Source organism: Zeus faber (genome assembly GCF_960531495.2).
Source record: "Zeus faber genome assembly, chromosome: 6".
Classification (NCBI taxonomy): domain Eukaryota; kingdom Metazoa; phylum Chordata; class Actinopteri; order Zeiformes; family Zeidae; genus Zeus; species Zeus faber.
In genome coordinates, this window is record NC_137201.1 from 22,381,707 (window position 1) to 22,405,220 (window position 23,514).

General features: G+C 44.0%; 2 protein-coding genes across 2 annotated transcripts; both read right to left on the minus strand.

The window, feature by feature from the left end:
- Nucleotides 1-1,596: 1,596 nt before the first annotated feature.
- gxylt1a (glucoside xylosyltransferase 1a) lies at nucleotides 1,597-14,496 on the minus strand. The gene is made up of 7 exons (XM_080001760.1): nucleotides 14,228-14,496; nucleotides 11,980-12,163; nucleotides 10,997-11,128; nucleotides 10,140-10,391; nucleotides 9,365-9,488; nucleotides 9,071-9,243; nucleotides 1,597-4,043 (listed from the first exon to the last, which is right to left on the minus strand). The coding sequence occupies exons 1-7, from the start codon at nucleotides 14,383-14,385 to the stop codon at nucleotides 3,876-3,878; spliced, it is 1,191 nt and encodes a 396-aa protein (XP_079857886.1). The 5' UTR covers nucleotides 14,386-14,496; the 3' UTR covers nucleotides 1,597-3,875.
- Nucleotides 14,497-15,067: 571 nt separating this feature from the next.
- On the minus strand, nucleotides 15,068-22,821 carry LOC307231448 (YY1-associated factor 2-like). Its single transcript, XM_080002158.1, has 4 exons — nucleotides 22,773-22,821; nucleotides 22,396-22,521; nucleotides 17,196-17,345; nucleotides 15,068-16,003 (listed from the first exon to the last, which is right to left on the minus strand). Exons 1-4 carry the CDS (start codon nucleotides 22,796-22,798, stop codon nucleotides 15,763-15,765), a joined length of 543 nt encoding a protein of 180 aa, XP_079858284.1. The 5' UTR covers nucleotides 22,799-22,821; the 3' UTR covers nucleotides 15,068-15,762.
- Between the last annotated feature and the right edge of the window lie 693 nt (nucleotides 22,822-23,514).

A 23,514-nucleotide genomic window follows, 5' to 3' on the forward strand; every position in this document is an offset into this window, starting at 1 on the left:
CCAGGCGGACGTCCGGCACAAATGTTTGATCCGCGCATGAGAGATGTTTCTTGACCCCGTCGTGTTTTTTCTGAGGACTATTTCGGTGCACCCGTGGCCAACGGCATTATGCGCCGGTCTCGCCACTCAGAGGCTTTTTCGCCGAGTTCGAGACGGGCGGGGGGAGGCATTACAGCTTCAAACACGGGGACAGAGCCATTCGGCTTTTTCCGCGTTTTATGCACCCGGAGACGCGAGCGGGTCGGTCGAGCCGGGGCCGGGGCCGGGGCCGGGCCGGAGGTGCAGCTGGCGGTCGTCCTGGAGCTCAACTTGACGCTGTGTGGAACTTAAGATAAAAATCAAATGGTAATCCGTGACGTCCTACAGTTTACCGCTATAAAAGCAATACTCACCCAAATGTCGTTCCTCTCAAATGGAGTTGCATTGCATCCCAGCGAAATGTTTTGGTGTTGTGCTCGACTTAATTTATCAATACTTCTATTTCAGGATCACAGAGTTCCGCTTTTATTTTCCCTTCCTCCTTCGCGGCTCCATGATGCAAAAATTGCACCTCTTTGAGCTCTGCTTCGGGTCCAAAATGTGACGAAAAGGCGGTCCCGTTTGATTACGTAATTAGGCGCCGCTGACGTTCATTTCAAGCAGACTGCGAGCGCAAATTGCATGAAGCCTTTCATGTACGTAAATCTGACCCAGTTGGGCACTAGGAGCACGAGCCGTAGCAAATTCATATTCCTCATAATATTCCAGCATTTCACCCCACCACAAATTTGCATGTGCCAAGGTTGGCGTCCCAGGACCAGAAAGGGCATCTTCTCCCAATCTGCCTTTTTTTTTTTTTTTTTTGATCAAATAAACACTCAGCGCACCACCTTGTTTCATGGAATATTCCATCATAACCTTTCGAATTGTGATACTGCCGCTACCTCCTAGAAAGTGAAATGTTACTTCAGCCCTGAAATAAGTTGCAAAGCCAGAAGAGACCGCATCATTTCTCTTTGCAGGTGTACTCCCTGCACACCTCGCAATCCCTACAAAGGAAAAATGTTAACGTCGGCGTAGCCAACGGCTTCCCGGCACAGAGAGACTTTGAAATTTGGCCCGGCCCTTCTCCCCATTCCGAGCATGTTTTCCAATCTGCCTGTGAAACGAAGACCCAGAGGCTACAGGCCTGGACACATCAGCTCCTCTTCGGCCATCTAACAACTCTTTCTGAAGTCTTCACACACATTGATTTCTCATTTTAAGCTTGCCGATGCCTTCTTAGTCATGGCTTGTGCTTTGTCCGAGCTGACAGAGCAACAAGTATGTCGGCTGCAGCGTCTGCAGAAGTCTGTTTGAAAGGCTAAATACAAAATACCAACAACCTAAACACAATATAGTTCTCCCTTCTATGACAAATTTGTTCATTGCCAGTGCCACTAGAGGTTGCATCTCACAATACACGTATACCTTTGAATTATAGAATGAAGCACCAATTATCTAAAGTGTTTTATCCACAGAGATACAATCACTGCTTCTGTATAGGCCCTCCATAATAACGTGATGTGTACACTTTTGGAAGTATGTCACTTTTAATTATGCAAGATGAGACATCTCTTATAATGACTCCGTCACTGTAAATGTTTTATTTCATAATAATAAAAAAAAAAAAATTTCCAACGTTGAAATTAAACTCCAGATTTCGTAAAAGTAGACAATATTGACAACACATGTAATACATTTACAAGACATTGCAACAAGGGTCCAACTAATTGCTGGTTTAAAAAAACAAAACAAAAAAAAACTAAACACAGGTCAACACTTGATTTCTTGAGTAGTGCAAATATTTTGGCAGCAGGTTGTATGATAAACATAAAGGTTTTGGGATTAAAAAAAAAAAACTAAAAAAAAAAACCACAATCCAAAAATGAGCTCTGTGTGATATTCTGTGTATTTCATTTAGAGGAAAACATTCTCAAAGAAGGTTAAATGGATTTAATCTTGGCAGGTCAACAAACCTGTTCTTACCATTAGATTCTACATTTGACGTTCACTCAATATTGCCTTTTTATATTGGATTCTAAATTACAGCTTTCAAATAAAAGATTCCAATCAAAAGTACAAGTAATACTGACATAGAAGACTCCAACTTATTTTCATGTGGTCGTATGTTTTTGTCATCATATTGAATAAAGTTTAAACAGCCTTTTTGGAATTTTACAGAAAGGTCCTAAAACAAGCACAGACCTTTTCACAATTCTAATGTGAATTAAAAAACACACTGCAAGATGCAGCCAATGTTGAAAAATATATGTATATATATTAATGTAATTCAATCGAAACAAATTGAACCCAATCTAACTATGAATCCAGGAATCTCTGTACGTATGTACACACGCACGTATGTATGGACGCACACACGCATGTATGTATGTATGTATGTATGTATGCATGTATTGTATGTATGCACACATGTATGTATGTATGTATGTATGTATGTATGTACTGTATGCACACGTTTGCATGCATGTATGCACGCATGTATGAATGTATGCAAACATGTATAGATGCGCGCATGTATGTATGCACTGTGTGCATGCATGCATGCATGTATGCACGTACGTATAGTATGTATGCATGCATGTATGTATGGATGCACCCATGCACATACGTATGTACTGTATGTATGAACGTATGTATGTATGTATGCGTGCATACATCTATGCATGTATGTATGCACGCTTGTATATATGCACGCATATACAGTACGTATGTATGCATGCACGCACGCATGTAGGAACTGTATGTATGTATGTATGTATGTACGTCCTTCGATTACCTCAACAACGTTTATCTTATCCACTTCACACTTGACGGGTGTGTCGCTGGGGACCCAAGGATGAGCAGAGTCGAATTTGGTGCAATTTGGACACGTGACATGTGTAATCTTAATAAACATTCAATAAACAGTGAGCCAGCAGGGGGCGGGGCTTCAGGGCTCTGCGACCGAGTCACAAAGACTGTTCTCTGGCGTATCCCCGTTTTTGTTGACTTTAAAACGGCAGTAACGTCTTCCATTGTGGAACACAGGACTGAATCAGTGGCAGGTTGACTGAAACCGTGCCATTAAAAGGTCTTACATTTTTGAACGGGTATGTACTAGTATATTAAAAGTACCAACATTTATTCACAATAAAAGTATACTTTGTCATATGTATATGCGATCGTCAGTCCCCTCAGACAAAAAGCCACGCCACCTGATTGTCAACAATAAAAGTACCATGTTGTGAGATAGAGGGCAAAGTGGTTCCAGTGCTGTTCCCAGGAGGAGACGGGGATCCGTGACCCCATTCCGTGTTCACCGGAGCGATATCCAAACGTTGCACGTTCACATAGAACTTCTTCCCATGAGAGCGCCGTTAGAGGCTCAGACGCTCCGTGGCCATATCTTAGTCGATGCGTCCGTAGCAAATCAGGAAAAGGAGTCAGAATTTAAGTGATTTATGCACGGCCGTTATCCAGGGGCCCAACACTGCATTTTCAACGTTGTGGCCGAGTTTGCAACCGTGCATCAGCTGTTGGTTGCCAAGACTAACAAAATGGTTGCCAAAAATGAATCATTATATAATTGTGTGATAATGATCCTATGTAATTATGATCCATATTTCAATATTCTCACCACTTAACATTTTGGAGTAAATCACCCTGGATAACTCGTTTTTTCTTGGCGGAAGGTCCCGACCCGACAGATGTACAGCACACTTATCGTTGATTTTTGATATGAAAAGTGGCTGTCCACCCCGTGGGGTCTGGTCGCCCCGTTGTCAATGTCCCTGATCTGGTTTGATTCAGAAGCAGATTATGGAAACCGCATTCAAGTTTCACCGCCTGTAAATTCAATGGACGGTTGTCGAACCTGCGTCTTTCCGCGCGGCCCTGACGCTCTGCGCCAGCCTCCTGGTGAACAGGTGGCTGGCCCTGCCGCAGTAGGTGTGCGTGGTGGTCCGCAGCGCCGCTTCCAGGGGCTTCAGCAGCGCCGTCTCCAGGTCCTCACCAAACGGGAACTGCGACACAAACACGAAAGGCAGGGGCTCGGGTTACACGCATTCGAAAGGGGGTTTTTTTGGGGGGGTTTTTTTGAGAAGCGATTCCGTCGATCAGACTCAATTCGCAACACAAACGTCACTCCGTCGCCGGCTCAAGGCATGTGTTATGCGCCAACTTTGATGAGCATTGGTCTTCACTGCTCCTCAGAATTGATTGCTCATTTGAGGCAACATATGAGGCCGACATTTGTCAGCAAACAACGGAGACGTCACCGGCGAACAGGAGGGATTTTTCATCAAAAACTAAATACAGTGGGGCAAAAAAGTATTTAGTCAGCCACCAATTGTGCAAGTTCTCCCACTTAAAAAAATGAGAGAGGCCTGTAATTTTCATCATAGGTACACTTCGACTATGAGAGACAGAATGAGGGGAAAGAATCCAGGAAATCAATTGGTGGCTGACTAAATACTTTTTTGCCCCACTGTATTTTCTTGGAACACAAGTTTGCAAACACAAGTTTGCATCAGCTGCTGTTACTTGGCGCGTGACCTTGTGTGTCCACGTGATGGAAATCGTTTTGACACGGAACAAATAATGTGCCGCATTTGTCAATGTCAGCTCAAGACGATGGCTACATGCTGGATATGATTCATAACTGTCAATTTAGAGTGTTTTTGTAATATATATTAATTAGCAGAACAATAAGAGAATGGGTGCAGTCGGCCGTGATGCCGCTGCTCCGCACTGCAGATGCTGCGTTCGATACGTACTCGACCGTAACGTGTTTTTACGACGGAAATACCCCAAAGTCAAAAAGGAGAAATGAAATCCCATTATTGCAGACTGGAGCTCTTTTGTCACTTTGGGGAATAAAGAAGCAGGCTGTTTTTTAAATTCAGAGGATATTTTATTTTATTTTTATTTATTTTTTTTAAAGCTCCGCAGCAAACAAGGGGATATATCACCCTTTTATGGAGGTCTCATTTGGCACTAGTTTGACCAAGCATTAGGTCACTGGAAGTGCACTTTCTTTATCATCTTTCATACACGGGTAAAGCAATAAAGCACCATTAACAGCTGTCTATTGATTTTCATGTTGTTGCTGACGGTTGTGTTGGTGTCTCAGCGTAGCATCAGCACTAAAGATTTTACAACTCTTTTGTGGATCTGGCTGCCTAATGGGGGAGCCTTTCATTGCGCCTGCCTCTGCTGGCTGGGGCATCACACCTAGGGAGACAAACTAACTTAGATGATCTTAGTGGACTGGAAATTAAAAGTTTTCTGCCAGTGCCTTACATGACATCAAACCACAGAGAGGATTTTGTAGAAAACATGACCCAAAGTTTGTTTCAACATCCGACGTAAATATATGTGTTAGTCTGATGTCATTTAGGATTACAAACTATTTCAATGTGATGCACGTGACTTATTTAAAGTGGAAATCCATAAAATCATCCATGCTGGATAGAGTACACTGCAAAGAATTCTGTTTTATGTGGGGTTTTTTTGATCACTTGAAGTGGGGGGTAATATTTTTCCCCAATCGAGGTGTGCTGTTCTGGTTTGTGAACGTTCCATAGATTATGCAATCCATATGGACAGTTTATTGACCCTGAATAGTTCATTTAACTCGCATTATTGCCGAGTAAGGCATACCCCACCACCAAGAATTGAAACACCATAGAGGGAGCACATGCAGAACGCAAAGACATGAAACGGCTCTTTCTTATAAAAATATGGGGACTTTTAACTAAATAATCTGACGGATTACAGTTTAGAGCTCACATATTTAAATGTTGCAATTTATAGTATATTTTATGGTCTAAAATTCACCGCGATATTACGTTCCACCTCACCCCATCCTAAACAACGGGAAGCGCTGACAAACGCTCAACATCAAATACGACCTCTAAGAGGACAAACTAACCCCTCTTAAGTCAGATGTGGCTTCACTTCGACTACGCCTGCCCTCGTAAGTGTATCGATTTCAATACGCGGGCGGACACAGAGCATCGAGTATTCGTCTCATTGCCGGCCGCACGGCGTTGAGGAGAGCCGGAGTGGACCGAGCTACATTTTGATCTCGCTCAGCGTTCGTGGTGTCTGAGAGACTGATGCGGCTGTGAGGGAAGAGTGGCCCGTAATGAAGCCCGCTCGTTTACTTAATGGCTGAGAACATTGCCCGCACCGATAGTGGCGGGTCCGGGCCCCCTGGCGATAATGGATGAAGTGCGGCTAATGAAGGTCCTCTCCCTCCCCCGCTTGTTGCCTGCACGCTGACTAGAGCTAAAATCAACAACAAGCGGATCGACGGCGGGCCGCCGGCGGGCCGCCAGCGGAGCAGCGCCAGCGCTCTCCCAGGTGACATGCTCGCCCTCCGTTGATAGATGGGCGATGTCTGGGAGGCGGTAAACCTCCAAAAAGATTGTAGCTTTTGGAGGAAGCAGATTGTGGCAGATTAGCTGGCGCTGTGGCTGCTGGGGCAGGGTGATTGAGAAGTCATCAAAAGGATGAATTGATGCAGCATTTCCATCTGGGCGGATGGAGGGAGCCCTAATAGAAAAAGCAGTGGTCTGGAAGTAGCCTGCAAGTGGCCTGGAGAGTGGCTTGGAAGTGGTCTTTGGTGACTGGTCTGGGTGTAAAGGTTTGTCTAAATAAGGCTTCATCAAAACAGTAGCCATTGACAGACTCGGGGGAGCGGAGATTATACAGAACCATGACGTAGTACTATTTCTATGGCTGGGTGTTGGGCAGGATGTCAGGGTTCAATTTAGATACACAAGGGTCACGATTCTATATTGATTCAATCAGATCAATCCAAATCGATGATATGGCTTAGAATTGGCTTTCACAATCCCTATATTATTATTCCCTATACTATAATATTATTGCAGATATTCCATTCCACAATTTGTATGCTTTATTATTTTTAATATTCTAATATACTAAACTGTAATTCTCAAATTTGAGTGTGGGGGTGGCGGGGGGCTTTACGCAGCGCCCATCAGAGCGATCTTTTCTCCAAAAATTGCAAAAAAACAAACAAAAATAAAAACTGTTGCTGGGCCGCTGTGGAGCAGATCGCAGTGAAACACCGGGGGAGAGGGAGCCGAGCCGGTGTGCTCGTGAGTCTCCGCCGACACGGACTTCGCACAGTTACCGGGAATATTTCTCTTTAGTGCGCCGTCACTGTGCAACAAACTGGATATACAACTTTATTGCTCACCACATTTGAATTGATTCTCTAACGTTAGCCACAACATTTATAACAAATGATATTTATATTTTTAAAATATTCACAATCAAATTCAGCATCTGAATATTCTTTTCAGCATTTTATTTTTTAATATTTAAGTTCTATTCGAATTTCACTCCTGCAGCCCTAATAATATTGACTAATTAAAATTGTACACATAATGAGAAGCGATATCAAGAGATGATACCATCAGATGCAAGAATGACATTTCTTAATTTGACATATTTTCACATAATATGAAAGTGTAGAATCAGGGCTTCAAAACAAGATATTGCTTGTGGGAATATATATATAATATATATATATAATATAATATTTCTGAGGCTTTGACTTATTTAAGATTAAGGTTTTGAAAACAGAAGTCCTCAGAAATCAGGCTTCAAAGTTGTAGAAGCATTTCTAGACTTTTTCAGATACCCACTTAGAAACTCAATTAGTGCTTTTAATGGATACATTTGGACATTGTTGAATGTGTCTGAAATAATGTTTGAATCATTAATTTATATAAAAAATAAATTGGAGAACGCATAATTCAAGTTGATCCTTTTAATTTTTTTTGTTCTAAGTTCATGCTCACTACACGAGCATGACCTCCCTGTTATTCTGTAACTTCCCAACATTCCCATTTCCTGCATTTATTGTTTTATAACAACAATAGCTTTAAGAAAGTCGCACTTTTCAGTTAACGCACATAAAAACCTTTCACAAGGTGACAACAATGCCTAGAATTCAAATGGCGGGGTCCTCCCGGCCATTTGCATTGTGGGAATTGTTTTCTCGGGAGCACCGCACTCCGCCGCCTCCTGTTGTCAGTTCAGCGATATAAATGGGAGCGTCTGATACGCTCTTCTCATAATCCACCACTACACGGAGATGACGTTTCTGTGGAGGCGTCAAATTTCTTGCTTCTGGTTGTAATTTGTTGTTGTTTCCTTAAAACATTGCTTACGGAAGTGACATCAGCTCTTCTTCTTCTTCTTCTTCATGTCCTTTGAGGCGGCATCAGCGCAACATTTTATTATCACGCAAAGAAGACGCGGTGTAGTCATTCACGATACACTTTAAAACCAAATCTTTTATCTCATATTTGAAAATCAAAGTCAGTGCTGAAAATACGTTGAGAGTTAGAAAACAACTTGAGGAACATAAATACGCTATAATCTTATTTTGGACTTAAAAAGGAATTTCTGATGTTTCTAACACAGCCAAAAGTAGAGCGCTGCAAAATGCGCCGGGTTGGGACGTGGTGGGTCACAAATATAATACAAATTCAGCCGAATACAGAAATTAAATATTTTAATTAATTTATGACAATGGCGGTATTTCCTTTAAGTGGAAAAAGGTGGCATAGCTTCAAAACAAAGTATCAATATCACAATTTTCATACTGATTCAGAAATGGAACCAATAGAATTGAACTGTTATTGTAACATTGATTTATTTTAAGCCAAACCTAATGATTTCCCACCCGACTGCTAAAAACAAAACAAAATACACTTTTTGGCTCATACAGAAGCCTGTATTTTATAACAGGATAGGTTAGGTGTGGGCTGAATACTCCTGCAGGGATTAAACTGCAACACATCCCCATCCAGCTTGGAAGGGGAAAGAAATCTCCATTAAAAACAAATTCAAAAGACATTACGCAGGGCCATAAGGTTTAAAAATACATCCGTAAAAAAAGGAGATATATTCCTCTTTACTGTACTGCAGAAGCTGTAGAGGGAAAATATCACCGCTGGGCAGAGGAGGTTTTTAGATGTCTGGGGCCAGTTAAGGATGTCATTACCTTTTGGACGGCCTCGTAGACGGCTCGGAACGCTGGCTGCTTGTCGTCATGGTAAACACCTCTGTTACCATGAAGAATGAAGACACCTTCCTGCTCAGCCGGCTCACAGTTGCTGCCATAGATACAGTGGTCTGGACGGTAGTTCCACTGGCACGGAAACACAAACAAGCTTTCTGGGAGGCACAGAGAGAGTGGAGAGCGGATGTAAAACCACAACACTTTATTGATCTGCAAATAGGACACCTATCAAAGAGTCACACTTCATAAAGGCCTGAGTCGCTGTATGACGCCAACCTGGGTTATGGTGAAATATGATATTAAGCAGGTCCTGGTCTCCCCAGGTGATATTCAGTTTGTACTTCTGGAGGAGTGGCATCAGCATTTCTTCCCAGCGGAGCGGAGCTGACGTCATGTCGTTCTGTAAGAGGAAAAAAAATGTAAGTTAAATTATGTTATCATAGCACAGTATAAGATACAGCTAGTATAACGTGAATAGCAATATCTGCTCGAGATGAACATAGGGTCTTCATGTAATGAATAAATAATCAAAAAAAAAAAAATGTGACAGATCAGATTCTCTGTCACTTAGAAAATATCTATATACTAATATCATTCGTTTTTAATCAAAGACAGTGCTGATGCATTCATCTATCAAAAATATTTATGGAGCATCTGAAACCAGAGAGCTCTTCATCAGCTCATAGAAAAACAAATTAAGACAACAGTGAACTCTACTGGTGAATTCTGGAAGCACAAATACCGAACGGCTCCTTTCAGCGTTCCTAAACACATTCCATTCCAAAATGTCATTCTTTTCCAAACAGAATTGAATATTTATATCTTTATTCATTTTCTTCTGTAATAGGAATATTACCAAACCTCTCAGACAATTTCACCACATTCATTTCTCAAATTTCACTCAAAGTCATTGTTTTACAATTTATTAATTTCCACTTTCTTAACACTCTGCATCTGACGTGCAGTAAAGGGGTGCAGCAGAAACTCAAGAGTCGAGTCATGCCAAAAGTGAATGTAAGGCAAATAACATCCGTCTCATAGGAGCGCTTACCTTAAAGAGTTTTTCCCTGATTCGTGTCATGTTCATCAGCATGACCCCTGAGTTGACGCCCGTCTTGCCGTAGTACGGGTGTCGGGCGAAGCGGTTGTACCAGGCGATGCGAGGCTCCTCGTGCTCGGGGGCCATGGCGGCCAGGTGGCTGGAGTTGAAGTGGGAGAGGAAGGACCAGATCTCCTCCACGGGCTGCAGGAAGAGGATGTCTGTGTCCACGTAGAGCAGAGAGTCCACATTCTTCAGGATCAGCTGCCAACGACACAGGTTGTTCAGAAGGAATTTGTTACGGTTAGTTAGGGCTGTTATGATCATACTTTTTTTTTTTTTTTTTCCATCTAATGCTTCTATCATCGTATAAGCTTATATAATAAGAGTAATAATACACATCCACCTTATGCAGAAGAGACATTTCTTCCCAGGAGCATTTTCACCTAAATCTGATTTTATTTATCGCAACATTTACAATTTCCCTTTGTCGATGAATAAAGTATCTATTTCTATTTTTCCCCTAAAATTTGGATGATTTGATTGTGGAATCAAACATTTTTTTTCCCAAACGTAATAAATAATTGCGAATAACTGAGATGAGGCAATGATGTAATAACAGTGACTGCTCTAATCGCAGTTGGAACAAGCCAAGACAAGTAGGGTTTGTTTATTTAGCCCTAAATCACGGAGCAGTCAGACAAGGGCTTCAAAAGCTTCAAACTCCACATAAATAAAACCAAACAACAGCATCCCCTACTCCTAACATCCACCCGGGCAAGGAAAAACTCCCGGAGAAACCGCCCGGGAAGCCCACGCGGTTGTGATCCCGAGCAGCATGGTAGTGTGGAGGATCCCGTTACACTCACTGGAAGGAAAAGCCTCTGAGATGCGCACGGCTTGAACAGCTTCTTCCACTCCCTGGCGTTCTCACTGGGGAAGGTGATGGGGTAGTTTGTGAAGTTAAAATTGAGCTTGACCGCACAGGGCCAGGACTCCAGCTTGAAAAGAAGACAATGAGATGCACGTTATTTAACGTTTCAGTCTGACATTTTGCACCACGTAGGCCAAGCAATCCCAAATACTAAAACATCAGTCTCAAAAAGGTGTTTTGTTTGAACATGTTGGAGATGGTGTTATCAAAGGAAAAACAGATCTTAGTCAAAGATCTTAGCTGAACTATTTTTCACATATAACCATTTATCCATCTGATATTATTAGCTGTGAAGCACAGCTTGGGGTGAGTCGGGGGTTGCCAGGTATGAACTGTCTCATGTCAAAACATTACTATGGTGTGGGGATGGGGTGGTTTGAGCAGCCAGACCTAACATGGATCTAGGTGACTGGGATCAGAATGGCTGCATACCTGTTGCTCGCTGGTTGGTCTGACGAGCGGCAGGTAAAACCCCCATCAACACACACTCGGAGCCCCTGTCAAGACTTGTGTCTATCTGCGCCTGGGTAAAATGCCAGCTGGCCAACTCTCTACAATAAACTGGTGTTTACAACCCTCGTCTTCTGTATACTGGGCCGGAGGGCCCTGAACACACCACTTGGCTGGCATGTGCTAGGCGAAACTGCCACAATTAACATCAACAAAACTCAGCTGACTAAACTGGCAACCCTAGAGCACCAATGTCGACGGCTAAATGGTTATGCAAAAAAAAACAAAAAAAAACCCAATTGTCCAAAAACACTCCCTGTAATTGCATATTTAATGATAACTATAATGGATACACTCATCAGCTTCTTTTTCTCTTGCAATGGCCAGATTTCTCTACCGGGGAGAAATAAAATCAGAAGAAACAATCACATTGTCTGTAACAAACATTAACCACTTCCCAGAACTCACTGAGTCTCTAAAGTCCTTGTGCAGATGGTCCTCGGCGAAGATATGGAAGTGCAGGGGCCTTCTGCTGAAGAGAACAGCCGACTTGAGCATGGTGAGTGTCTCCTCCAGCCTGGGGCCACAGGCCACCACAGCCAGGTGCATCTTCTCATTTCTTCTGGTCTTCAGATGCCTCTTCTCCCTATAGCTTTATGACAACAACGTCAACGGATTTAGCAATACATGGGCAAAGACAGCACTGCGGCCACGACGTGTAGGACATGCCAGAAGCCTCATTGATTGGCACTCAGTCCTGCAGGAATTAGACTTATTCTAATCAACGGGGGGGGGGGGGGAATGAAGTACAAGTGAGAGTCCTTTTCATTTATTCATTGTGAGAAAGGTACTGATCGTTAATGGATTATTATCATCGCTATCTTTTTTTGGTAGGCAGAGGTGGAAAATCCAGGTCCAGCATGTAATGCCACTCCGGTATGTTGTCAACGTTGTTTTGAATTTCGCCAATTATCATCAACCCAAAGGCCCAACCAATGACTGGAATCAGCTGAATCAGTGCATGGGTGACGCTAAAACGTGGCCGGACTTTTTTCTGACTATTTTCTGAACCTGGAACTTTCCACCCGTTTTAAATGGTAGGAATACACAAAATCAAATCATACCTAAGAGGCGGTTCCAACAAGCAGTGCACTCCACAAACACCTGCAGGCAGTCTCCGATAGGGGTTCCAGTAAGACACTGACAATGAATTACACCTGACAGAATGAAAACGTGTGATCTTTTGGATCTTTATTATGTTAGGCATGCATTTAAATATGAATTATCAGTGAGCTCTGCCAGCATTAAAGTGGCGAACCATAAGATTGTCTGTGTTGGGCGGATTACACTACAAGTCCCAGCATTAAAGTGGAAATCCAGAAGATTGTCTGTGTTGGTTGGATTACACTACAAGTCAAAGCATTAAAGTGGAAATCCAGAAGATTGTCTGTGTTGGGCGGATAACACTACAAGTCCCAGAATTCCATTTGAAAATCATCTTAGATCTGAAATTCATTGGCTTCACCTGTGAATACTAATCCACAATCAATTTGACTGCACCTAGCTTTGCCGCTTTATCAAATTCACTGCGGCAAATTCCATTCGTGCCAGGAAAGGTGGACCCCTAGGCAGGGAACCAGACCGTTCCGGTGTTGGGAAGAAAACAGTAGAGGAGACAGCAACTTAAACAAACAACATAAAACTTGGAAAAATAAAAATAAAAAATAAAAAGTATTTTGAGCCGTTCAGAAGAATGGGATCCTTCATGAACGACACAACACGACAGCAGGAGCAGTGTGGAGCACCGGCGGCGTGGAGTAACCGTGCTGCCTGCGCACTGGTCCTTCGGCAGTGGGGGCCGACGGGGAACGTAGGGGTTCACGGGACCACGGTGCGACCCCCACACTCAACATTTCATCGTCCACCATATGGGAAAAAGTCGATAACTTCTGATTTTGGATTCTAAATGGGATATGAAATGATGGAATGATACGTAGATATTCCTCTCCATTTATGCACCAGCGTCCAGAACTTCCAACACTTGCCGCACCGCGCTGGTAAACGGGCCGAGCTTAGCGGGTCGACCCGGGTGTCCAGTTTACATCAGAGTCGATCAGCGGTGGAGCCGATTAAAACCCGGGTCTATTGCCGGGTCATTTGACCCGGGACTGAAACCCGGGGTTTTCCTTTCCCACTGGTGACAAATGCTGGATGTCAGCAGGCGTTTCCAGGTTTTTGGTGCAGTGTCAAGGGGTATAATATGCATTTGCAAATTGTTCTGGCGACGCCAGGCTAGTGGACCCCGCCACCGACCATGGAAACAGCAATATAGAAGAGTACAAAGACAATGCAAGTACATTTCATGGCTGTTTCTTAAAAAGTTCCAGCTAAATGAAATATCAAATGTGACATTTATTTTTTGACGCGACAGAACAATCTTACGGATTACCACTTTAAGCGAACAGGTGGCGGTGCTTTAAATCCATGTATCATGGTAATGAGCCATGAAATTAGTAAGATTAGCCAGATGGCTGCTGACTACAGCAAGACTCAAATAAAATCGCGTATTTTGACGAAAATAAATAACGCGAAACTTGGAACCCCTGGCTTATCGATAGTACAGCTATCGCCGGAGTCCATGTACAGTTGGAGAGGGACGTGACTAACGGACTCCCGGTGCGGCCTGCAAATCCCCGCTCTTTCCTAGCCAACGTACCCGCCGCTCTGAGCGCTGCTGCCGTGTATCCTGTGCTCCTTCCTGGGGGTCCACCGGTCGGGTGCTTCCAAGGTGGAGGCCAGCTGGTTGGAGACGTAGAGCAGCGAGAAGAAGGCCAGGAGCACGCAGAGCAGCAGTGCGTGCAGGTAGCATCGCATTTTGCCCTCCAAACTTCCAGAGCTACCGGGACATGTTGGGGGGCCCCGCGGGCTGCCTCCGGACCGGCTGGTCGGACGGGTCTCGCCGCTCTGGGTGCACCGCGCCAGGGGTGACGCGGTGTTGACAGTCCGCGCTGATCCAGATCCGCCCACTTCACGCTTTTTTTAATCTTGAGACTTTGGGGCCGGGGTGCCCAAACTGAGGTCCGCGGCCCCCTGGGGCTCGAAGGGATTGCAGGCTGCATAACTACTTTATATAACAATGGTTTAATATATTTTTTAAATACTTAATTTAAATTCAACTAATTAGAATATATATATATATTTAATTTGTGAAAATAAATGTATCTAAAACAAAAGTTGGGAGTCATAGTCATTTCAAATATGAATTAAAATGTTTTACAGAGTTTATCTCTCTCTCTCCCTCTCTCTCACACACACTCACACACACACACACACACACACACACACACACACTTTGAGTAAATATAAAACTAGAAAATATTCTTATTCTTAGTCTAAGTCTCAGGGGGGCCTTGCCATAAGGTTTGGGAAGCCGTGCATTTGGAGACGTGTCTTACACAATAACCACCATACACAGGTCCATACAAGCTCCCCCTTGTTATTTCTCTTGGTTGGTTGCTACTTGTTTCCCCCAACTCCAAAAATAAGTGCCATAATGTCACATCCAAAAAAAAGGTTATATCTACTATTTATTTTATTTAATATTATCTCTCAATATAAACATTATTAATCAAATAATGTCTAACTTTACAAAGTGATGGAAAAAAAATGATACCTGGAATAATGTTCATTAACTTCACTTAAATGTTAGACAGTAACACAATTAGAATGACAGGATAAAACAAAAGCAACTCTTAGCAACAACATAAAAAGAAAACATGTTTTCATCAACAATGAGAAACCAAGGAAGTGCAAATAAGCTCTCAAAATCTAAGAACTATAGTTCTGAGATGACTGCTTCACATTTTCATCTAGAAAGCATATAAATTCCTTCTCCCGGCCAACACTCTGAATATTCTCAACAACCCATAAGAGGAGTAACTAAATACCACCACCCACAAGTGCAACACGACATCCGAGTGTCACCAGACATTATATTATTTCTCGTGACTTTTTTGCAGTTCACTGGGTGCTGACTTAATGCATTGGTTCTTTGCACCAATTCTTCTCTCGACAAGTCCAACTCTTGAATTCTCAATCACTATGGGGAGGAAGGGAGAAATCCAACCCCCTAAAAAACAAAACAAGAAAACAACTGGAAATAAATGAATTGGTGTATGAATTACAACGAGCGTGTGTATGTTGTAGCTAGTAACTCAGGTTGTTAAGGCTCCAGGAAAGGGGCGGTTCCCGTTAGTGCGTATCCCCGTTGACGGGCGAGCCTTGCTCCCGCGGTGAGGAGGACCTGGACACGCCTCGTTCCGTGTTGTCAGAGCTGGAGCCGCTTTGTCCGTGCTGGTCCACCGAAGCGGCGCTGGTCGAGGTGGACGTGGGCTTGGCTTTCTCCTTAAAGTCTGTGATTATAACTGTCAGGTCACCAACGGTGACCTCTAGATGCTGGGCGCTGCTCCGGTCCACGTTTTTTAACCTCGGCCTGGTGAGAGAGAGAGAGAGAGAAAAAAACAAAAACAAAACAGCGACGCTCTTTGAAGCCGGGGCCACATGAGTCCCAGATCGTGCGGAGTCGGGATGCACCAGGGCGGTCGCGCCCTGCAATCATAGCTGTCATCGATATGTGTGTGTGGGACCCAAATCTGTCTCTATACAATCCCGATCGGCCAGGTCACGATTCAACCAAACATGTTTGATTTTATCGTTGCTAGTCTTTCCGAAATCCTTTGTTGTGTGCGCGTCAAAGCCTCGAATCGCAACGGCAATTTTCAACAGCCAATGAGCTTGTGCGCCGGCCAGATGGAGAGCGCTGTCGATAAGCCAAAGAAAGCAGCAAGTGGGCGAGGGTGGACTTCTCAAATGGAAGCGGCTCGTGGGATTGTGACAGACTCACAAGGTTCTAATTAGTGTAGAATGTCAGCGCTTCAAGTTCGCTGCACAAACAACCATGGTAGCCAGCTGTACGGCATCCATGTTTGTTTGGGTGTCAAAATATCGCAAGATATTTTGCCTCTTGGGGGAAGATGCATTTCCGCGAGTGCTGGAGTTCCACAAAACCAATAAGATTGGACAAATTTAGATTTGCACTCCTCAAAAACAGCAGTTATGTGTGTGTGTGTGTGTGAAGAAGAGAGCGAAAATCTGTGAATAAATGTCAGTCAGTAAATGTGGATTCTTTAAATGTCCGCCGCCCAGTCTCGTCATGGGTCGTTCATCATTGAAAAGAATACCGTGATGTGGCCCTGGCTTCAGATGTGCGTGGGGAATGGCAATAGCAACGGCAATAACAAACAGTGTCGTTCTGAACAATAGAGCTGCAACTAATGCCTATTAATGGATTGATGAATCTGTCGATTATCGGATTGGATCATTCAGTGAACCTGTGCAAATAATTTGGGACTCTAAAATGACAGTGGAATAAGGTATAAAATGATGCTTATGCTTATCATAATGTTGTCTGAATTCCAACAGCCACATTGAAATTGATTCATATGTTTAACCAACCAGTTCCATATGGAAATATGACTATAATGGAGTAAGTTATAAAGTTATAAATGTAAAAACTACATTGAACATGACAAGTTTTTTTTTTTTGTTGTTTTTTTTTAATCACTAAAATTGAATTTGACAAATGAACTAAAGCAATGGTATGATCCCCTACCTGAACTTCTTACCTCATTTTTTTATGGCTGTTCTTTTTGAGTGTTGGTTCTTTATCATTTTTCTCAGATCTTTCTTTCTTCTCTTTTTTGGGTAGTATGGGTGGTGGTGCAAATTGTTGAGTTACTTTCTGTGAAACCAGTTGAACAACAGGCCTTGGTTTTCTGTAAAAAAAAAAAAAAAAAAACAAACAAACAAAAAAAAAAAAAAAAAAAACATTGGAATGATTTAACCACAATAGCATCTTGGGGGTGGATTGTCTGTGCTTGTCCACAGCCAATGGCATCTAGGAAAAGGAATGTGACCATGAGAATGATGGCAGGAAGAAGCAAGGGATAGAACACTGGCAATTTGAGAGATAACTCCTTCTTTGCAATACACAGAATCTAAAATTGGAATTACTAACGAGACAGAATTACGAACAATGAATTGACTTAACAATGATTACTCCAACTCTGGCACCTCACTCATTCATTTCAGGGCTAGAAAACACTTTTCTTTTACATTTTGCTATGACTAGCAGCGAGGTCATCTCTGGTACAAACCCCTATCAGAGACTTTTAAACCCTGCTGTGTGGCTACGATAGCCTCAGAGTGCCCTCCAAACCATTTTAAAACAAAACACAACTCTCACAATCAAGCCTTTTCAGGAAAAAAAGTGGTCTGTAGGTCTGTAAGATTCAATGAATCAAGGTGATGGGAATATAAGCATGTAAACCTCAGCCTACACTGTTGTCTTCCATGGTAATTACTAGTTGGAGTCAAGTGCTGCATCCAAAATTGCATACTAGCGTAGTACTTAGTATGCCAAATTAGTGTTCAGTATGTCCGGAACCATAGTCTGGTCAAAGACAATGTGAATAAAACCAGGTTGACATAATACACCCAGTGAAACATCATAGTGAGTGAAGCGTATCCCATGATGCATTGCGAGGGCAATACGCTGGTAAAGGTTTGAGCTGAAAGAAAGCGGAGCGGCTTTATGACAATGTAGTACGTCTGAGAAGACATTGTTCTTTTTACTCACCTACTAAAGTACACTAGGCAAAAATGTTGAATTACATTTACATTTACATTTACATTTAGCAGACGCTTTTATCCAAAGCGACTTACAATTGTTCAAAGACCGACGGATGCAGCCATCAGGAGCAATTAGGGGTTAAGCGTCTTGCTCAAGGACACTACAGCATGCTAGCAGGAGGAGCCTGGGATCGAACCAGCAACCTTTAGATCACTAGACCACCAGCTCTACCGCCTGAGCTACCACCCCCATAATGAGTGGGGTACGCCGTTATTAGTTCCATCACCTAATTTCAAATTTTACGGTCAAAAAGGTTTGCAATCACACCCTTGGTCCATATTTCAATATCAGAGTGATTCTCCAAGGACAACCACAGACAATGTGTAGAAGACCACTTCAACATCACTGACACTCGGAGCATGTGGCAAGGCGTCAGGTCTATCACTGACTACGAGAGCAACCCTGATACAGTGATGTCATACTGTCCAACAAGCTCAACACTTTCTTCGCTCGCTTGAAAATTGGCAACAATTTTAGAAAAATGCAAGCATTCTGGCCATAGAGGACCAACAGGTTCTCACACTGAGCACACATGATGTACAGGGCGCACTGAGGAGGGTTAATCCATGCAAAGCTGCAGACCCTGACGGAGTTCCAGGGCGGGGTTCTTAAGGACTGTGCCCAACAGCTAGCTGAGGTATTTACAAGTATCTTCAACCTGTTTCTATCTCTGGCAACGGCCCCCAAGTGCCTGAAGTCAGCCATCAGGGTGCCAGAGCCAAAGAAAAACAAACATTACTGATCTGAGCAACTCTCGTGCGGTGGTCCTCACACCGACAATAATGAAGTGCTTTGAAAGACCGGTCCTCTCCCATATCCAAGCCACCATCCCCGCCTTTCTGGACTCACACCAGTCCGCTTATACAGCTCCACAGACGCCATCTCGCTGGCCTTCCATGCTGTCCTGACTCATCTGGAGAGACAAGGCACATACGTGAGGCAGAGTTTCCTGTTATCGGAAATTACCGGTTTTTGACCGGGAAGATCTGTTGAAGTCCGTCATGTTTAAATCTCTCATCAGAATGTCCAGCTAAGATTATTCCCTCTTGGCACAATTTGAATCAGTGCCAGGCTCGATCATTAGATAAAGTCGTCCGCAGATTTGTTCATTAATAGAAGCGCTATGAGGCAAGTGGCAAAGGAAAGCCAATCAATTTGGACGATCTAAAGCTGACTGATCACCTCTAGCCAATTAGGTTTGTCGATGTAGAAAGAAGCTCCACCCCCTCCCTTGTGGCTAGGCTGCGCCTGTAAACACACCGGCAGCGGAGAGAGACAGAGCGGCAGCGTCCAAAATAAGCAACTCGCACGACTGGCCTACACGTCATTTTTTGTTTATTTTATCTGAGAAAAGGCCTCTGGCAAACAGAAATTATTTGATTCACGTCGTCAGTAGCATGCCATAATTAAAATGTTATGAGCCAGATGGGCCTTCGTGACCAAGGGGCTTGGTTAAGGCGCGACTGGAGACGGCGGCGCGGCTTCCTTCCAGCGTCCGCGCTGCGCTGATCGGTCCGATTCGGGGCAGGAAGTATTCTTAATTTTTGTCAGTCTTGCAGAGAGGGCACAGGGCTCATCAGCCGATCAGGAGCCAGTGAAGCCCGACTTTCTGTAATTATTTTTGTTCATCCTGTTGGCCAGCGAGCCTGTCGGTTCAATTAATTTAATATCAGTCGCGCCATGTCGGCGCCCCAGTGCCAGAAAGACTCTACTGCTCTACTCCCTCTTCACACACGACTGTGTTACTGCATAATCCACTAACACCACTGTTAAGGTTGCAGATGACGCAATGGCGATTGGGCTGAATTAGCCTACAAAGCTGAGGTGCGAAACCTGGTGAGCCACTGCTCAGAGAACAATTTGTACCTCAATACCGCAAAAACCAAGGAGCTAATCAATTTCAGAAAGGCCACGGAATAACGAATAATGAATAACGCCCCGTTCTTCATGAACGGATTTAGAGTGGAGTGTGTCCAGCTTCAGGTTTTTGGGGCATTCACACATTAGAGGACCGCAAATGGTCCTCTTACTTTTCCTGAGGACGCTGATGAAGTCGGTCTACCCCAACAACTGCTGATGACCTTCTACCGCTGCACCACAGAAAGCATCCTAACATACAGCATCTCAGTGCGGTATTTCAGCTGCACTGAAGCTGATAAGAAAGCTCTTCAGCGGGTCATTTCCAGCCCGCAGAAGATCATTGGGGCACAGCTCCCAGCTCTGAAGGACATCTACAGCTCACGCTGCCTCAGGAAAGCTGCCAGCATCTGTAAGGACTCCACACACCCATGCCATCATTTGTTTGAACTCCTTCCATCTGGCAGACTTTATACAGCCTTCTACTCCCGCACCTCCAGACTGAGAAATAGCTCCTTCCCCAGAGCCATAACTGCTCTGAATCAGTCCACCAAGTATCCCCCATAAACTGTCTGACTGACCCCATAATTGTTTGCCACAACAGACTTCACATGCACACACATACTGCAGTACACACCAAATAAGCTACAGTGACACAGAGGTCCTCTCTCCTCCATTCCTTGATACTGTCTGAATATTGTGTTAAGAACCTCAGTTGTCAGGGATTAATATAGTACATCATCCACATTCTGTTTTTATGAACTCTACATGCACATTCCCGCACTGTAGTGGTTTTGTTGCTGCTTTGCACATCTGAGATGAGGCACTATTTACTACTGCTAGACACTGTTGATACTGTTCGTTACCTTATTGCTTATTTAATTTATTGTTCTATTTTTATCTAACTACTGTTATTTTTTTTAAAGCATTGAATATGGAAGCTGCAAACCTAATTTTGTTGCACTTGTGCAATGGCAATAAAGAAATTACATTCTATTCTAAGATAGGATAACACTCAGGTAAGCAAAGCAATCAACAAACCATGAAGTGAAGTGCACCTATTGCTCGGAGCTCTATATTAGCATGTGAAGAACCAGGTAGAAAAAAAGTAAATAATGTACATGTAATGAATCTCCCCATATGAGATACCGCATCTTTTTCTCAAAATATCTTTTTAAATCAGCTTCATCTATTTCACGAGTCGCCAAGCATAATTTGTCTCTACTACCCGCAGAGATCGCCGAAAAACTCCTATTTTTCTGCCTGCCACAGTGTGCAAAGGGACAATTTCGAAACACTCATCCATTTCTTAACGCTAAAACATGAAAACACATAGGCACATCAGCCAAATACCCCTGTCACACTTCAAAAGAGTTTAAAGTGGTAATCCATCACATTGTCCCAGAATTCCATTCAAAACTGCAATGTTTCAGTAGCTACACTGGTTTATCAAGCTCACTGCGGCTGCCTTCCGCATCTTGTGCGTGCTCCATCAGAGCATTTTTTTTCTGTGAGGAGCAGACGCCGCCACCAACAATGGCAACAGCATGAAGAGGATACACGATGCAAATACATCGAATAGCTGTTTCATAAAAAGGGTCAGTTAAATAAATATGGGACATGGATCACATATTAAATAAATACATGTTCAGATACAACTTTAATTGAGGACACAATCCATCCACACAATTGCAAATTGACGACAGAATAAATATTCACATACACAAATCTTTTTCTGCATTCAATCGGAGCTTGGAAATTGGTTATTCCAACCCCACTTCCAAGCTAAACATGTTCCATGCGAGAGAGCATTGGCGCTTGCAGTAAATGTGCGTTTGGTTGGCAGGTTGGTGGATTCCACAAACTGCAAAACGTATACCATACACAACCTGGAAACTACAGAGGATTAAAGAACATAGTTAGACGTGTTTGCAAATAAACACCCACACAAAGGGATGTTCAAAATCATCGTTAGGGACATGCGTTGCCATGACATCGGGTCTGTTATCTTGGCAAACTCAGGCCCCAGTGACCTTCCCCCGAAATTCGGCCTTGGCATTCCAACTTTAAACGGCCGTTGGCGCCCCTCCGCACCTTCCTCAAACAGGAGGTCTGTTCATTCAGAGTTCCGCGCTCCAAAGGAACGCGGCGCAGGACGCGGATGACGTCATCTGCCAGCGTCCAATGACGCCACCGAATACGTCACCGACCTGCGTGGTGTTGATAAACACGCGGACGGACGGACAAGCAGACAGACAGGCAGGCAGTATTCTCACCGGGTCGACGTGCCCTTCCTGACGTCACACATCAGGCACTTGAACGCCTCGGCACCGTTCCGGAACGTGCACACGCTGCAGTCCCACGATCCGTCCTCCGCGCACGGTTTGGGCTGCCGCTTCGGTCTGCACGACACACACAAAGACAAACAAACACAAACAGACCCATCGTCGAATAAAAGACGGAATTCATACTCAACCACTTCGACGTAGAAAAGTCAAACCAACAGGAAAAAGGGGAACCTCCGCCAACCCCCACACACCATCCGCCATCAACACTCCGGGCGAGGAGCGGGCGATGCACCCGCTACGTACTTGCGCATTCCCTGTTTCACAAATCACCCAGGCTACGGTGTGAAGATTTAGTCGGGAATTACCTCGTGGGACTCTTTTTGTCTCCCATTACGCGGAGCCTCGTGTTTGAGGGGGTGGGGGGGGGGGGGAGAAGAAATAAAATAAAAAATCAAATAAAATAAAGGCTCAGCGTGACCGTGGAGGGGAGCGGAGGCTTGGCCGCGCTCTCAGCTGTCGCGGAAACTCCAGTCGAAGGGCCGGTCACGTGGCTCGCGTTGAGCCAATGGCGTGCGCGGGGATCACGGACGCTCCGCTCCCTCGGACCCGAGCTCCGCGATCCACGCTGTCCCCGCGATCACCGGTACAATAGTACCGCCGTAATAGGACCGCGTAAGCAAGTCCAGGTTCGACAGCCGTCCGTGCGGTGGTTTTTGAAACGTGCCCGGTCCCGATGGGGTCGGTGTGGAAGGGGGGGGGGGGGGGGGACAGTAAAATCCACCCTCTCCCTGTTTTCACAAATGCAACACGACTTTCACAAATCAGCGACCGTTTTACAAATGCGACGCGGAGTTGTCGTTGCAATCGAGTCCAGGCTTTACAGATATGAGTACAGTCGTTTTTGAAATATACCCGCTCCCGAGGGGTCGGTCTGGAAAAAGGGGCAGTTAAATCGACGTTGCTCCTGCTTTCACAAATAGAATGACAGCTATAACTACAGTGGTTTGACTAGTAGAAGGACAGCTCTAGACATGGTTTTAGGTGGCCTGGAAAAAAAGTCTAAGACATTTTGAGGTATTTGAATGCACTATGAAAACGGGCGCTGTC

Excerpts from the sequence above, each read along its gene's own strand:
- gxylt1a (XM_080001760.1), bottom strand. The coding sequence starts at position 14,385 with ATGCGATGCTACCTGCACGCACTGCTGCTCTGCGTGCTCCTGGCCTTC. Across the intron at positions 10,392-10,996 it reads CTCAGAGGCTTTTCCTTCCA|CTGATCCTGAAGAATGTGGA; the intron begins GTGAGTGTAACG and ends TGTCGTTGGCAG. Across the intron at positions 4,044-9,070 it reads TCTACGAGGCCGTCCAAAAG|TTCCCGTTTGGTGAGGACCT; the intron begins GTAATGACATCC and ends TTTGTGTCGCAG.
- LOC307231448 (XM_080002158.1), bottom strand. The coding sequence starts at position 22,798 with ATGGGAGACAAAAAGAGTCCCACGAG. Across the intron at positions 22,522-22,772 it reads GACAAAAAGAGTCCCACGAG|ACCGAAGCGGCAGCCCAAAC; the intron begins GTAATTCCCGAC and ends TGTGTCGTGCAG. Across the intron at positions 17,346-22,395 it reads AGGAAGGGCACGTCGACCCG|AAAACCAAGGCCTGTTGTTC; the intron begins GTGAGAATACTG and ends TTTTTTTTACAG.